The 13,596-nt window shown below is 41.4% G+C and overlaps 1 protein-coding gene across 1 annotated transcript in view; it reads right to left on the bottom strand.

Moving 5' to 3' along the window:
• Window positions 1-445: 445 nt before the first annotated feature.
• Window positions 446-13,596, bottom strand: part of ksr2 (kinase suppressor of ras 2) — a 93,912-nt gene continuing 80,761 nt past the window's right edge. Inside the window, exons 17-21 of the mRNA XM_048995756.1 lie at window positions 12,938-13,034; window positions 12,723-12,856; window positions 3,501-3,635; window positions 3,258-3,387; window positions 446-2,858 (exon numbers count right to left, since the gene is read on the bottom strand). Coding sequence (XP_048851713.1) covers window positions 2,712-2,858; window positions 3,258-3,387; window positions 3,501-3,635; window positions 12,723-12,856; window positions 12,938-13,034 — 643 coding nt within the window. The 3' untranslated portion in view covers window positions 446-2,711. The remainder of the gene's footprint in view (window positions 2,859-3,257; window positions 3,388-3,500; window positions 3,636-12,722; window positions 12,857-12,937; window positions 13,035-13,596) is intronic.

The raw sequence follows: 13,596 nt of genomic DNA, 5'->3' as shown, positions 1-13,596 counted from the left end.
GGTGTCCATGTATTAGTTCACTGTCACAATTCTGGTAGCACAAAGAAAAATTGTGTTTCTTGGAGGGAAAGACATTTATTCACACTTACCATTCTTACCTCCAGATACTAACAGCCAACATTAATGCTGAACTCTACTGCCTTATATCTGTGCTGCTTTTTCAGTCTTATTGAACTTTAACCTTACAGCCCTAATTAACACTTCTAACCAGGCTATGAGCTAAAGAGACTGACCAGAAAAGCAATTACTGGCTGAGATTTACATAAACCTATAATGTATGGTTCAGCCGACCTAACTGGGCCACATATCTTTGTCGGTATTCAGTTCTTCTTTTTTTCTGATACTTTTTTTCTGTATGTAAACCATCCAACTTATAATAAAAAAAATTTAAAATAAATAACATGGAAGGGAAAGGGGAAGTAAATGACTGGAAAAATCAAAAACGTCCAAAATGAAAGCATTTTTTTATTGTCATACACTTGTAAAGAATGAGTGCAAACAGAGAGCTTTTATAATAAATCCACCAGACAGAAAGCCATGAACCAAACATCAGCAGTAAAAAGACATGCTTTTGAGCTACACGTTACAGTACAGGACTGGATAACGAAGGGAAAAGAAACAATCAGCACACAATGAAGATGAAATATCAGAAAACAGTTAAAAAAGGAGGAAGAAAGTGAACCAAACACAGGAAAATCACAACATAAACATTCGGAGACGGGGAGGGAAAACATAGACACCAACGCACATGGAAATATGGGAGGCCGGAAAGCACACCTTTCTGCTGATTAAATATGCATGACACTGACATAGGTGCTGAGCTCACACTGGATGGGTTTCAGCGGAATGGTGTCCCCCAAACCAGCGGCAAGACAGTTTGTGATGCTTCAAGCATCATACAAACATAGCACTGTGATCATTCTTTTAGACATCTATTTTTTGTTTATATATTTTATTCATTTGTTTTTTTTTTTTTTTTTAACAAAGCTTGCAGTGACAGAATGACCCAATTTCTCGCTGGCAGTTTTAACTCCGTCAGAAAATACTCCGGCATGGCCAGCACAATCTCATATTCGTTTATTCTCAAAATAAGTCACTATGTAAGAAATGAAGGGTCTCTCTCCCCCCCCCCCCCCCACGTAAATCGATTAAGTTGCCGCGTGCATGTAAGCTTCCGATCTCCGGATACACTTAAAAAATATACATGATCCACTTACAACATGTGAATTCTAGTAGTTCCAAAACAGATCAATGTGCTCTGAAGAGGTGGAAAAACATCTGTGTCCATAGTCAATGCCGGCATACACGTCAGAAGTAGAAATGGTTCTGTACATCGCGGATTGTCTACCTGTATTTCACGTGGCTCAGGCTTAAGGAAAGTCCTGACAGATTTTACACTCCTCACGAGCCTGACAGCTATGACATGACTCATTCAGTCAAACTCAGACATTGAGAGTGTTCCCAGACTTACATTTAATACAAAAACGGACGGATATAGTCTTTCATTTAATATTTATTCATATTTATATATTTATATATGTATATATATATTTATTTATATGTACGTACGTTCAGAGCATGCAACAGTCAGAGAGAGGCGATGTCCTGGAATCTGGATCTCGATGCATCCAATTTGGATGTTCATCACACAGAATTGGCATTAGTTTTCAGTACGATTGTAGATATGTGATTGCCCTGTATGTTTTGTAAACAAGTGAACGCGTGATAAGAACTAAAAAAAAAATTGAACAGACAGCAAATATGTAATTAAATCCACCCAGGCAAACAAACGTGCCAAACACCCGCTTCTCTCCCCCGAAATCGGCATCAAGCGAATGTGATTTAGTGGTTTTTTCATGGTTAATGCGATAGATCTCAAGTGTCAAATCATGGTGATTGACTTCTGCCGACTGCTGTGCTCCATAGTAGGTAGATTATCTGCCTTTGTTTATTTCTGAGTTGTCAGTGAGACAACAACCCAGTGTTCAAGTAACATGAAAACTACAATTACCCAGAAAATTACCACCAACTCCTATATATGGCAGAGTAGATTTCTTCAGACAGAGAACAGAGGGTTGAATCTCTGGGCATCTCCTCGCAGGGGTAATGCGGTTTGATTTTAACGCACACAAGACGAACAAACATTCACAGATGGGTGCATGGCAACGGCGTGGCAAAAGAGAGGCACAGGAAAACAGGAGAAATGGCAACTTGAGACAGAAGTACATTGTACATTGTTGTAAAACAATGACTTTAACGCTAAAAACTACATTTTCGTACAAAATCAAAACAAAAAGGGGGAAAACACACTCAGCTGTGCATTTTGTTCATAAAAATGCAGTAAAATACATTATGACGTGATTCATGACACAAAAAGTCATCATTGTTATAACATTAAAGAATAAACAAACAAATAAATAAATAAATAGGCAAACAATAGATAAACCAAGAAGACAATGTAAGAAGGAAACTGGTCAGTTAAATAATGGAATTAAATCAATGCTGCAAACAGCAAAAAATAAATGAGTTCTGACAATGTCAAGGAGTCTTTTGGAACTATTAATAAGTTACACACTAAGTACACAGACAATCTGTGGGGGTGGGGGGGGGTCACAGTCAAGACAGTTTGAGCTATGGCTGGCATTTCTCAGTGCACTCAAAAGGGGGGAGGATGGGTTTTTTGTCTGGTTCTCTTTTGATTTGTTCTTAACTCATTTGACATACTCAGCTGACTTCCAGAAGTGCCCCGGATGGGAAAGACGACGGTTCCGTTTTGGCAATTTTTCCAGCAGATCCACCAGTTTAGAGAAGCTTGGTCTCTCCTCTTGCTTGAAAGCCCAGCAAAAAAGCAGAATATCCTGGAAAGAAACGGGAGGAAACAGCAGAAACACATGATCAGCATGAGCGAAGATGACATCAGGAATCCAGGCAAGGAAAAATCAGAGCGGGAACAAAGACATGTGTGACTTCCGCATCTGAACTGAAGAGCACATTTCCAAAACTAAGTCAGTCAGAGGGATTTGTTTTCAGGAAATTTACATTAACTTAATGAGTTCTGGAAATTTTATGAAAGGTCTTCACTGCATTACACGAGAACTGAGAGAGTTTTGGTTCCCAGTAATGATCAGGAAGCCTGGCAGTGGCGGTCCCACCTCAGAAATATTCCCATATTTTTTATTCCATTGTGAAAAATACCAAGGGATTAAGTGCATTAACGGCAGTGTGCTACTCGCCAGAAACCTGATGCTGATGCTCACCGAGATCTCCTTGCCCATGCCAATCTGGCTAAGATTGGGCTTCATCCCACTGCCCATTTGCCATATGATGGCCTCTGCTGGCTGGTTCTTGAAAGGCCACTCACGTGCGTGCAGTTCATACCAGATCGTGCTGCAATGGGAGTTTTATTCAGAGTTATAAGGCGCCGGCCAAGGTCCACGATCCAGTAGCTTGTGAGTGAGAATGGGGGGGGGGGGGGGCAGGGCAAGCGGATCAGCACCTACCCGAAGGCAAACACGTCAGACTGCTTGGAGAAAGGGAGCTTGTCCTCCTCTGTATCAGGTGAGAGCTGGCGGATAATTTCGGGGGCCAGGTGACACAGCCACCCGCTGGGAATCCGCAGTTTGTCCTCCCGCCTGCTGGGTGGCGCCAGAAAAAAAAACATTAAGGTGGAATTTCATGGAAACCCAACACTATGCTTTCCTCTCATTCAATGGCATGAGAAACCATACAAAATAATTACAACTTTTAGTTTAGTTTTAGTTCTGCATAAAACACCCCCTGAGCCTTTCGAAGTCTCTCTATGGTTGGATGCCAATAAAATGTTTGGTCTTAAGCTATTTTTGTAGGATTCTCAGAAGTTAGCCAAAAACCACAATGTTCTTCATATCTTCACGGTACCAAGGATACAATGGAGACTGAGTGGTTGGGGGAGGGGGGCTCTTTTTAACATAAATATCTCTGTAAAAACATCTTGCTTTACACAGGAGACACAGGTGGAAGGAGTTGACATTGAGTACAACAGAATACTGATGACTTTTGGCAGAACACATTTTCCTGACACGCTTCTAACATGACAAAGGCAGAGTCTAACCAAGGGAGGCTTCTCTGTTGAGTCTACATGCAACATTATTTCCTCTGGACAGGCAGGAAATTGCCTGATGATGAAAATAAATGTACAATTTGAATGGAATATTCCTTTACAATGGGCATCTAGCTTATTAATGTTTAGATCCCCTTGAAATGTTATCATATTTGTGGGAAAATATTACAATAATAAAAAACGGGCAAATACTGTATTCCTAATAAATGATACTGAATTAGAATTTCTAAAGGACCTTGAATCTATGGGAGCAATTTTTCTGTACAAAATGAATATTTTTCTGCTGGTCTGCCTCAAACTCTTCTCCAATGGAAAGCATAAAGAAAACTTTAAAAATGGTACTTTATCAGAAACTGTTCACTTCTCTGCACTTCTGTTTACAGTTGGCTGATTAAATTTCCTTCCTTTGTGTGGAAACATTTCAGCAATGGAAGGTACTCCTGACTTAATGCAAACAGACTCGTGTGTCAAAGGGGCTATCAGTTCTCAGAGTGAGAGGCAATGTACTCTGCAAGCTCGACTGGGGCACAGAAATGCCTGCTTTGAAGATGGTCACTTAATGGCAGTGCATCAGAAAGCTAGCAGCCGGTAGTAATATATGTAAAAAAAACATAAATAAATGCAAACACATCCTGGCATTGGCTTTGGGCATCAAGGACCAGAAGCTTTCCAGCTGAAGAACATTGAGGGTCCTGCTGTATTCAACCCAAGTTTCATCAGCAAAATCAGAACCAGAATCCTGTAAATCACCATGTACAAGGAGTTTGTGAATTTGCAGGTCGTGACATGAGTATACAATCTAACCATACCCTCAAGACAAAAGTACATAAAGCAATAAATATAATAATAATAAAAACAAAGAAAGAGAAATAAATATGTGATTTAAGATGTGCAAATAAAGTTGAGAGATCAGGATGACTATGTGTAAATCAGCTTAGAGTCAGGAGTATGAATTACAGCGGGGGTGTAAAGGTCCCACCGGTGAGCTGTGTGATTGTCATGGGACCTCGTTTAGGTGGTCAGTAGCCTGGGGGGGGGGCATTTACATGGCGATTCATCCTTCTGCTCTTACTGTCAGCTTCCACCAAGAAGGGAGAAGCTGGAAGAGAGTGTCGGGGTCAGATATGATTTTCATAGTCGGGTTCCTTGTACAGGACTTCAAGCCGAGAGACCTGGCAGCTGATGATCTTCTCCTCATATAACACAATTCTCTGTAATCTCTGCTTAAAGTGCAGTGTTTCAGAGTCAAACCAGACAGAGGGGGAGGATGTAAGAATTGATTCTATTGCATTCCATGTAGAATGGAGTCATCGGCATCAATACCAGCTTAAATATCTACAGCTGACACAAAGTGTACAGGTTCACTTAGTTCTTCTTAGTTATATGGCTGATGTTTGTTGAATGGTGATGCCTAGATATTTGAAGGACTCAGACCTGCTGACTGAAGTCTCCTGTATGAGTAGTGAGTGTTTTCTTGTGAATAGTCATTTCTGTGTGTTCAGCTCCAAGCTGTTCACGCCACAAAAGTCCTTGTGGTAGTTGGACTCCTCAACTTTCCTGATGAGTCCAAATAGAGTTGGGTCATCCACAAATGTGAAGAGTTTTATTGAGTTCATTTATGAAGTGCAGTCATTGGTGTACAAAGAGTAAAACAAGGGAGAATGAATACATCGTTGAGGAGCAGCAGTGCTGAGGGAGATGGGATCTGCCATGTGGCTGAAAAAATTCATAACCTGATTCCTGGTGATGAGGAAGCCATGGATCCAGTAGCAGAGAAATGGCTCATTGAGAGTCACAGATTTTGCAAAAAGTAGATCAGGGTTGATAGTGTTAATTAAAGGTAGAACTAACATCCACAAACAGAATCAGTCTGAGAGAGGTCCAGGGGGATGTACTATGAAGTAGGATATGTTGCTTAGCCGGATAACTTGTTGGATTTAAGGTTGCCTGGGCTAAATGGATGTTGTGTTTTTCACTTATATTTTGGTCATACTACCTTAAATTCAACAAGTTATCCAGATAAGCAAAAAATCTTGCTTTGTGGATCACCCCCAGGTGCTGACACCGTCAGTATATCTGTTTTATCTGTAAGCGAACAGTAGAGGGTCCTGAAGAGCTTCAGTAGTGGTTTTGAGAGATTGTTGGATAATTTTCTGAAAACACTTAAGCCTATAGTCATTCAGGAAGGTTATTTGTTATTATTATCACCTGAAATGATGATTTAAAATGTAAAACAGGTGAGGTCATCCGTCAGTTTAAATGGCTAAGTACTGCAAGTTGCAGAACCTCAATACTTCTAGTTCTATTGCCATTAAATAAATAATAACACACTCGCCTTTTCATGGCAGAGATAACCTTATTATTACAGGGGCGGGGGGGGGGGGGCAAGCTGACGCCCCCTCTACCATTGAGGTGCCTGAGCTAAGCTTATATCGTAATATAACAAAAAGTAACATCTATGTGCTAAATGTTAATTATAAATAACATTAATAATCGTTTTCCTTTTTACATGGTTCTGTTATCATAGAAATAATGTCACAATACACAATACAGTATATTACATTCTGATTGATCTATTAAATATTGCTACACAGGAGATGCACAGGGATCCTTAATTATGCTATACATATGGTTAAAACAGTTAAAAGGAAAGCAGATTTTTCTATGCTTGAAAAAACTTGAAAAGTAAGAAAAAAATATATAGCATAAGCAGAAAGGTTTTCAATATTTTGTTTGGTGCTACATGATCTGAATGATAAAGCCAGACTAATAGAAAGTGTTAATTTGTAATAATTACAGCAACCTTTAGAGGTACAAGTGCTATAATGATGCAATTAACAAACCAGGAGCTGATATTTATTCTGCTATTCTTCGCTATTCAAATAATTTTATTCTAACAAAATAAACTATTTATCTATCCATCCATCCATCCATCCATCCAACCATCCATCCATCTATGTGTCTACCTATTTCCACTGTATGACTTGTTTTTTGGTCTCTTTGGTTTACGACACTTGACTGCGTGCTACAAAAAGCGCACAAGCTAATTATATCTTCTGACGAACTTTAATCTTCGCAGTCAGATTCACGGTTGCCCGAGTAAATGTCATGCGTAAAGGAGAGATCCTGCAACAGAACAGCTGTTATTAACCCTGATTCTGCTGCTGCTAGCTCAGCATTAGGTGTTAGAGTTCAGCGATTAGCCACTTGGTGAGTGTCATACAAGGCAGCAAACCTTTTTTCCTGCCCGAACTTAGTGAATGGCTTCAGTAATTCAGGATGAAGATATTATTACAAGATTGGCCAAGACCGAGAAACAAGTTTAAAAGAAAATACGTTTTTGGCAAATCTAGCAGGTAGCTAGATTATACCTAAATCAGTTCCAATAACTTATTCTGTACCATCCCAGAGAAAGTTGACCTTCTGAAACATCCCCAGCCATGTAAACAGATTAACATGTGTGCTGCCAAGCAACACAATTAAATAACTATACCAGTCGTCCATTTCGGAAGGAAGCTCACACATTTCAGGTGTTAACGGAGGACTCCACACTGTTCTTAAGGCTCCGGAACTTTCTTCATGCTTCTAAGGAAAGGATTCTTGGCAAAATAGAAAATGGTTTCCTGTGACAACTAAAGTATCAAGGGCTTTGCTTACACATTCTAAGTTGCAACCATCCAAGACCCATGCGGAGCATTAACAAAGAAGCACACAGCTGAACAAGAGTCTGCTATCACCTCTCATCAATGCAGACATTATGCAGAGCTCATACAAAATAGACAACATCTAATGCCTCACAAAACTGGCTATTTAGATGGCATTTAAGTGGACTCTTAACAGTTTTTTTCCCCTCATGATGGTGCCTCCTCTCATATTGGCAAAGATATCTGTATGATTCTGAATTCTTTCTCTCAAAAAAAGAAGCCCAGAGCATTGTTTTGAGAAGATAACAAGCACGGCTCTGTGGAGTGGACGAGATGAGGGCTCAGTTAAAATCCACTGTCTGACAAAAAGTACAAGCAAAAACCATGCGACCATTCATCAAAATCCAGAAAACTCTGAGGGATTTTGATGTGTTCCACAACACATGCAATGAATTAAGGTCATAATTTGGTTAAAAATAGACAGAAATTAGACATAAGACTTAATTCTACCATAGGTATTTTAATCTGAATGAATGCTAACGCATTTTTAAATACTAGCTTATCAGCAGATGAAAACAGTAGATTTCGAATGAGGCACGTAAAGATCAACAACAATGCAGGATATGATCTTCGGTTCTTCCATTAAGAAAAATATTACATTGCCTATTACATCCATAAGTGATATTCAATTTAATGATGTGGTCACTCAGGACGGCATGGTGTTGTGATGCTTAGCTCTGTTACTTCATGTTTCTAGGACCTGCATTTATATCTCCTCCTGGGTTCCATGTGTGTGGTGTTTGCAAGTTCTTCCCATGTCATCATTGGATTTCCTCTGGGTTCTCTGGTTTTCCCCCACAGTCCAAAGACATGCTGAGGTTAATTGGAGTTACCAAATTGCCCATAGGTGTGCAGGTGTGAGTGAATGGTGTGTGAGTGAATGATGTGTGAGTGAATTGCGTGTAAGTGAATGGTGTGTGAGTGAATGGCGTGTGAGTGAATGGCGTGTGAGTGAATGGTGTGCGAGTGAATGGTGTGCGAGTGAATGGTGTGTGAGTGAATGTCTTGTGAGTGAATGGTGTGCGAGTGAATGGTGTGCGAGTGAACGGCGTGTGAGTGAATGGAGTGTGAGTTAATGGTGTGTGAGTGAACGGCGTGTGAGTGAATGGAGTGTGAGTGAATGGTGTGTGAGTGAATGACGTGTGAGTGAATGGGGTGTGAGTGAACGGCGTGTGAGTGATTGGCGTGTGAGTGAATGGCGTGTGAGTGATTGGCGTGTGAGTGAATGGGGTGTGAGTGAACGGTGTGTGAGTGAATGGCGTGTGAGTGAATGGTGTGTGAGTGAACGGCGTGTGAGTGAATGGAGTGTGAGTGAATGGTGTGTGAGTGAATGACGTGTGAGTGAATGGGGTGTGAGTGAACGGCGTGTGAGTGAATGGCGTGTGAGTGATTGGCGTGTGAGTGAATGGCGTGTGAGTGATTGCCGTGTGAGTGAATGGGGTGTGAGTGAACGGTGTGTGAGTGAATGGCGTGTGAGTGAATGGCGTGTGAGTGAATGGTGTGTGAGTGAATGGTGTGTGAGTGAATGGTGTGTGAGTGTGCCTTGCGATCGGATGGTGCCCCATCCTGGGTTGTTCCCTGCCTTGTGCCCGTAGCCTCAGGGATAGGTTCTGGACTGATGTGACCCTGAATAGGATAAACGGTTACAGAAAATGGATGGATGGATCCAGTCACTCAATTATTATAATCTTATCTTTCCCAAGGAGTCCAGCTAGTGAATAACCTCCAATATTCTGGTTTCTGATGCCCCTTAATTAAAATTTCTCTCATTTTGAGGTCATTAATGCAACACCCACCTTTCACAGATATTAAAATCACATACTGACCCAAATTATTGATGTAACATTTAAGTAAAAAGGTAATAAAGGTAACACAAATGAAAGAACGAAAGAAACACGTCATATGGTCTCAGAGGCGTAAGGCAACAGTGCTAACTACTGCAGCACCGTGCCAGCCCTCAGTCCAACTCGGCACCTTCAAATGTAATACGCAAGATAGTGGTGCAGTTTGTATTGGCTCTTTAAAGAAGGTGCTGCAGGACGCTGCATTAAATTACAGCAGAAAGGATATGGAATCCCAGAAGAGATACTTCAGTTGTACCTTTGGTGAGATACGTGAAATGATTCAGTAAAAATCCTGCTGTATGATTAAAAATCAGCTGCAGATAAAACTAAAGAGTGATTTGAGAAGGGCATGTACAGTATACATTTAAAATACACTTTCATTGAAACTGATTATTTTAAGCTGATTCAGTTCTTCTGCACAGCTTCCTCTTTCCCCAATGACCATGCAGAGAGAAGATACACATGGCACCATCAACCCAAGACCATAATCAGAACCGCAAGCAGAACCTTCAAGCAGAGAAGAGTAGCCATTGCTGTACTGTCTCTCCCGCAGAAGTTTTCCTGAACTGAAATATCTTTTATGATGAACAGATGACCACAGGGAGTTATGATGCCATAAACCATTCACAAAATCATCTGAATGGGCATTTTACCAAAACAAAAAGGAAAGAACTGAGAAAAACAGCAATACTATGAGATAACGTCAGACATGCCAATGTGTATATTGCATTGTGTCAAATAGATATAAATATGTCAACTTGATTAATTTAGTTCAAGTAGCTGAACATTTTACGGTGACTTAACTTGAAGACATGCCAAGACACGCATTTCACATTGCTACGCAACACAAACAGAATCCACAGCCAGAATTTCAACGTACTTGAAGGCTCATCGGTCCGCCACTGAAGAATTTCATCATTTCTGACATCCTTCTATACAAGCTGGTTTTGTCAAGATTCAATCCAAAGCTACACAGAAAATGCAACTGTAGTGAAGGGTGGCTGAAGGTTAATAGTTGTATGTGGTGATGGGTAGTGGGATGGTTTAAGACCTTGCAGTCTGTGGATTTTGGGTTCAAGCCCTACGAGACACATTTAACAAGAGGTGTGTGGCTGTGAGTTTGGACTAATAAAATGGCGTGAAATGAAAGTGAGCTTTGAGACTCCAGGTGAGATGACAAAGAAAACTATGAAGGAAGGAACAGGCACTGTTTTGGGGTATGAGAAGGGGTATGGGCTTAGCAAAACATCACGTATATACTTCATAACAACGTTAATATTTTCTTAAGTTGACTGAAGCGCCCATTAAGGCCAGATGACATTCAAATTAGCACCTACGGCCTTCTCAAGCTCAAAGTCCTGTAGATGTAGGTGACTCATCTTAAATGCAATTGCAGCAAGTTAAAACAGGTTGTCCAAGCTGAAACACCCAGTGACTTCTCACAGTGAAGACGCTTTAATTGTGGAGCCGGTCATGCTTAAAATGCGTAAAATGTTTCAATCAATGGCAGATATGCTATTGCTTGCTGGGTTCCTTACCGCTCATCACAAGTACATCTTAAGTAGTCTTAAATGAGAACAAACATTGACTCAAACAGAATGGGGACCTTGGCTATAACACAAATGCTGTGAGACAGGCATCAAAAATGCAACCTTTATTTTGAAGGCATTTTCAGCTTCACTTTATGTTAATAGAAATCCTCCATTTCCCTTGTATTTCTGAATTAATTCAAAAATGTGTTTTGAAGATGACGCTTATATTGCAAATAAAACCAGTACAATGAATCCAGGGATCTCTTTTTCAGGACATTGCTTACTTTGCAAGAAAAACTGTTTGTATACAGATTAAACAAATAGATATGTATATGTGAATACTCATTTCCTTCTACAAGAGCACCTTCAAAACCTGAACAACAGGCTTAAAGCCACATCTACACAAAAAAAAAAAAATTAAGTGAAAATGTCATACGGTTTAAAAAAATCTTTATGTACAAAAAAAAATGATAAGATTTAATCCTCCAGCTCAGAAGCTCAGCCCTGCCTGGTTAAAGGGATCAGAATGTCCCACTGACCCTCCTCGGTCGGGATTGCAATGAATGGTGATAAAAAGAGGAGCAAGACAACTTAGCATGCTCCCCAATGATCCTCAATGCTCCCCATTGCTCCGTAATGCTCCCCAATGACCCTCAATGCTCCCAATTGCTCCGTAATGCTCCCCAATGATCCTCAATGCTCCCCATTACTCCGTAATGCTCCCCAATGATCCTCAATGCTCCCCATTGCTTCACAATGCTCCCCAATGATCCTAAATGCTCCCCATTGCTCTGTAATGATCCTCAATGCTCCCCATTGCTTCGTAATGCTCCCAAATGATCCCAAATGATCCTCAATGCTCCCCATTGCTCCGTAATGCTCCCCAATGATCCTCAATGCTCCCCATTGCTCTGTAATGCTCCCCAATGATCCTTAATGCTCCCCATTGCTCCGTAATGCTCCCCAATGATCCTCAATGCTCCCCATTGCTCTGTAATGCTCCCCAATGATCCTTAATGCTCCCCATTGCTCCGTAATGCTCCCCAATGATCCTCAATGCTCCCCATTGCTCTGTAATGCTCCCCAATGATCCTCAATGCTCCCCATTGCTCCCCAATGATCCTCAATGCTCCGTAATGCACCCCAATGAACCCCAATGATCCTCAATGCTCCCCATTGCGCCCTAATGCTCCCCAGTACTCCCCAATGCTCCTCAATGCTCCTTGATGCTCCCCAATGCTCCTTGATGGTCCTCAATGCTCCCCAATGCTCCCCACACTCATTGCTCATTACCCCGGCATGATTTACACACCAAATGGTTTTGCACCATCTGTTTGGAATATCATTTTTTCCTATTGAACAGTATTAAATTATTGTATTATATTGCGTTACATCATCGGCTGTTCCCTGGGGTGTATGCTAATGAAGAAAACACTGCTTTGGAACTAGAGAACTACTCCCCCCAACCCTCCCTCCCAAAGACTCATAGGTAAACCTCAAGAACGACGTGCCTTAGGTCTCTCGCCCTCGACACTGCACATACCTGCCGGCTTGGAGCACTCCCGAAATGGTGAAGAGGCCGAAGTCAGTTATGACAACTTTGCCGTTGTCGTAGAAAACGTTCTTAGACTTCATGTCCTTGTGTAGAATCCCTTTGGCATGGAGGTATCCCATCCCCTGCAGGGAGGAAGAGGCTCGAGGTCACTCTCATGAAGCCCCACTCTCTCCTGGACAATCATGGCAGGATTTCCTACCCACCTTCACCATTTCTTGCGCAATCTGTCGGGTTTTATTGACATCAAGTACCACCTTTGCATCCCTTACTACGGAGTAAAGTGTCCTTCCTTTACATAAGCTGAAAAGCAAGAAAACGGCAAATTTAAAACATACATCAGCCTTCATGGTCGTCAGCGTTACACATGTGCTTCCTGGGGACAGTGTTTGCACCGAAAGTGCTTTTCTTTCAAATACCCTGGATAAGAAGCACTGGAGAACTGGTCTTGTAATATAGCATGCACTCGAGGTCCAAGATTTTAGGAATGTACCCTAGTTAACAACCTCTCCTCTGGCCATTAAGTATTTTCACAAAGGCTCCTAGGTGACAGCATTTCACCCCCCCCCCCCAGCTGTGCCATTCTGATGAAGGCTCATTTAGACCTCGTAAAGTGGAACTGTGTTGAAGTACTGGGTGGAGACAAACAGGCCCAGGGACCCCTCACACCCTGACTGAGGGGTCTGCACGTAGTACCCACCCCAGGGCACCACCTTTGCAGACTTAATGCATATTCATCAGCAATAAGGAGAAAATTAACCAAGAGGTATTTTTCTCTCTCTGTGCCCCTTTAGATTGAGCCTGTTATGCCCTCTTCCTGATGGCTGCTGGAAACGTTCCTGTGATTCGCCAGTGGTTCTTTCGA

The sequence above is a fragment of the Brienomyrus brachyistius genome, chromosome 2 (assembly GCF_023856365.1).
Source record: "Brienomyrus brachyistius isolate T26 chromosome 2, BBRACH_0.4, whole genome shotgun sequence".
NCBI classification, from domain to species: Eukaryota; Metazoa; Chordata; class Actinopteri; order Osteoglossiformes; family Mormyridae; genus Brienomyrus; species Brienomyrus brachyistius.
Note: the sequence above shows the minus strand (reverse complement) of the source record. Positions and strands in the feature narration are given on the sequence as shown.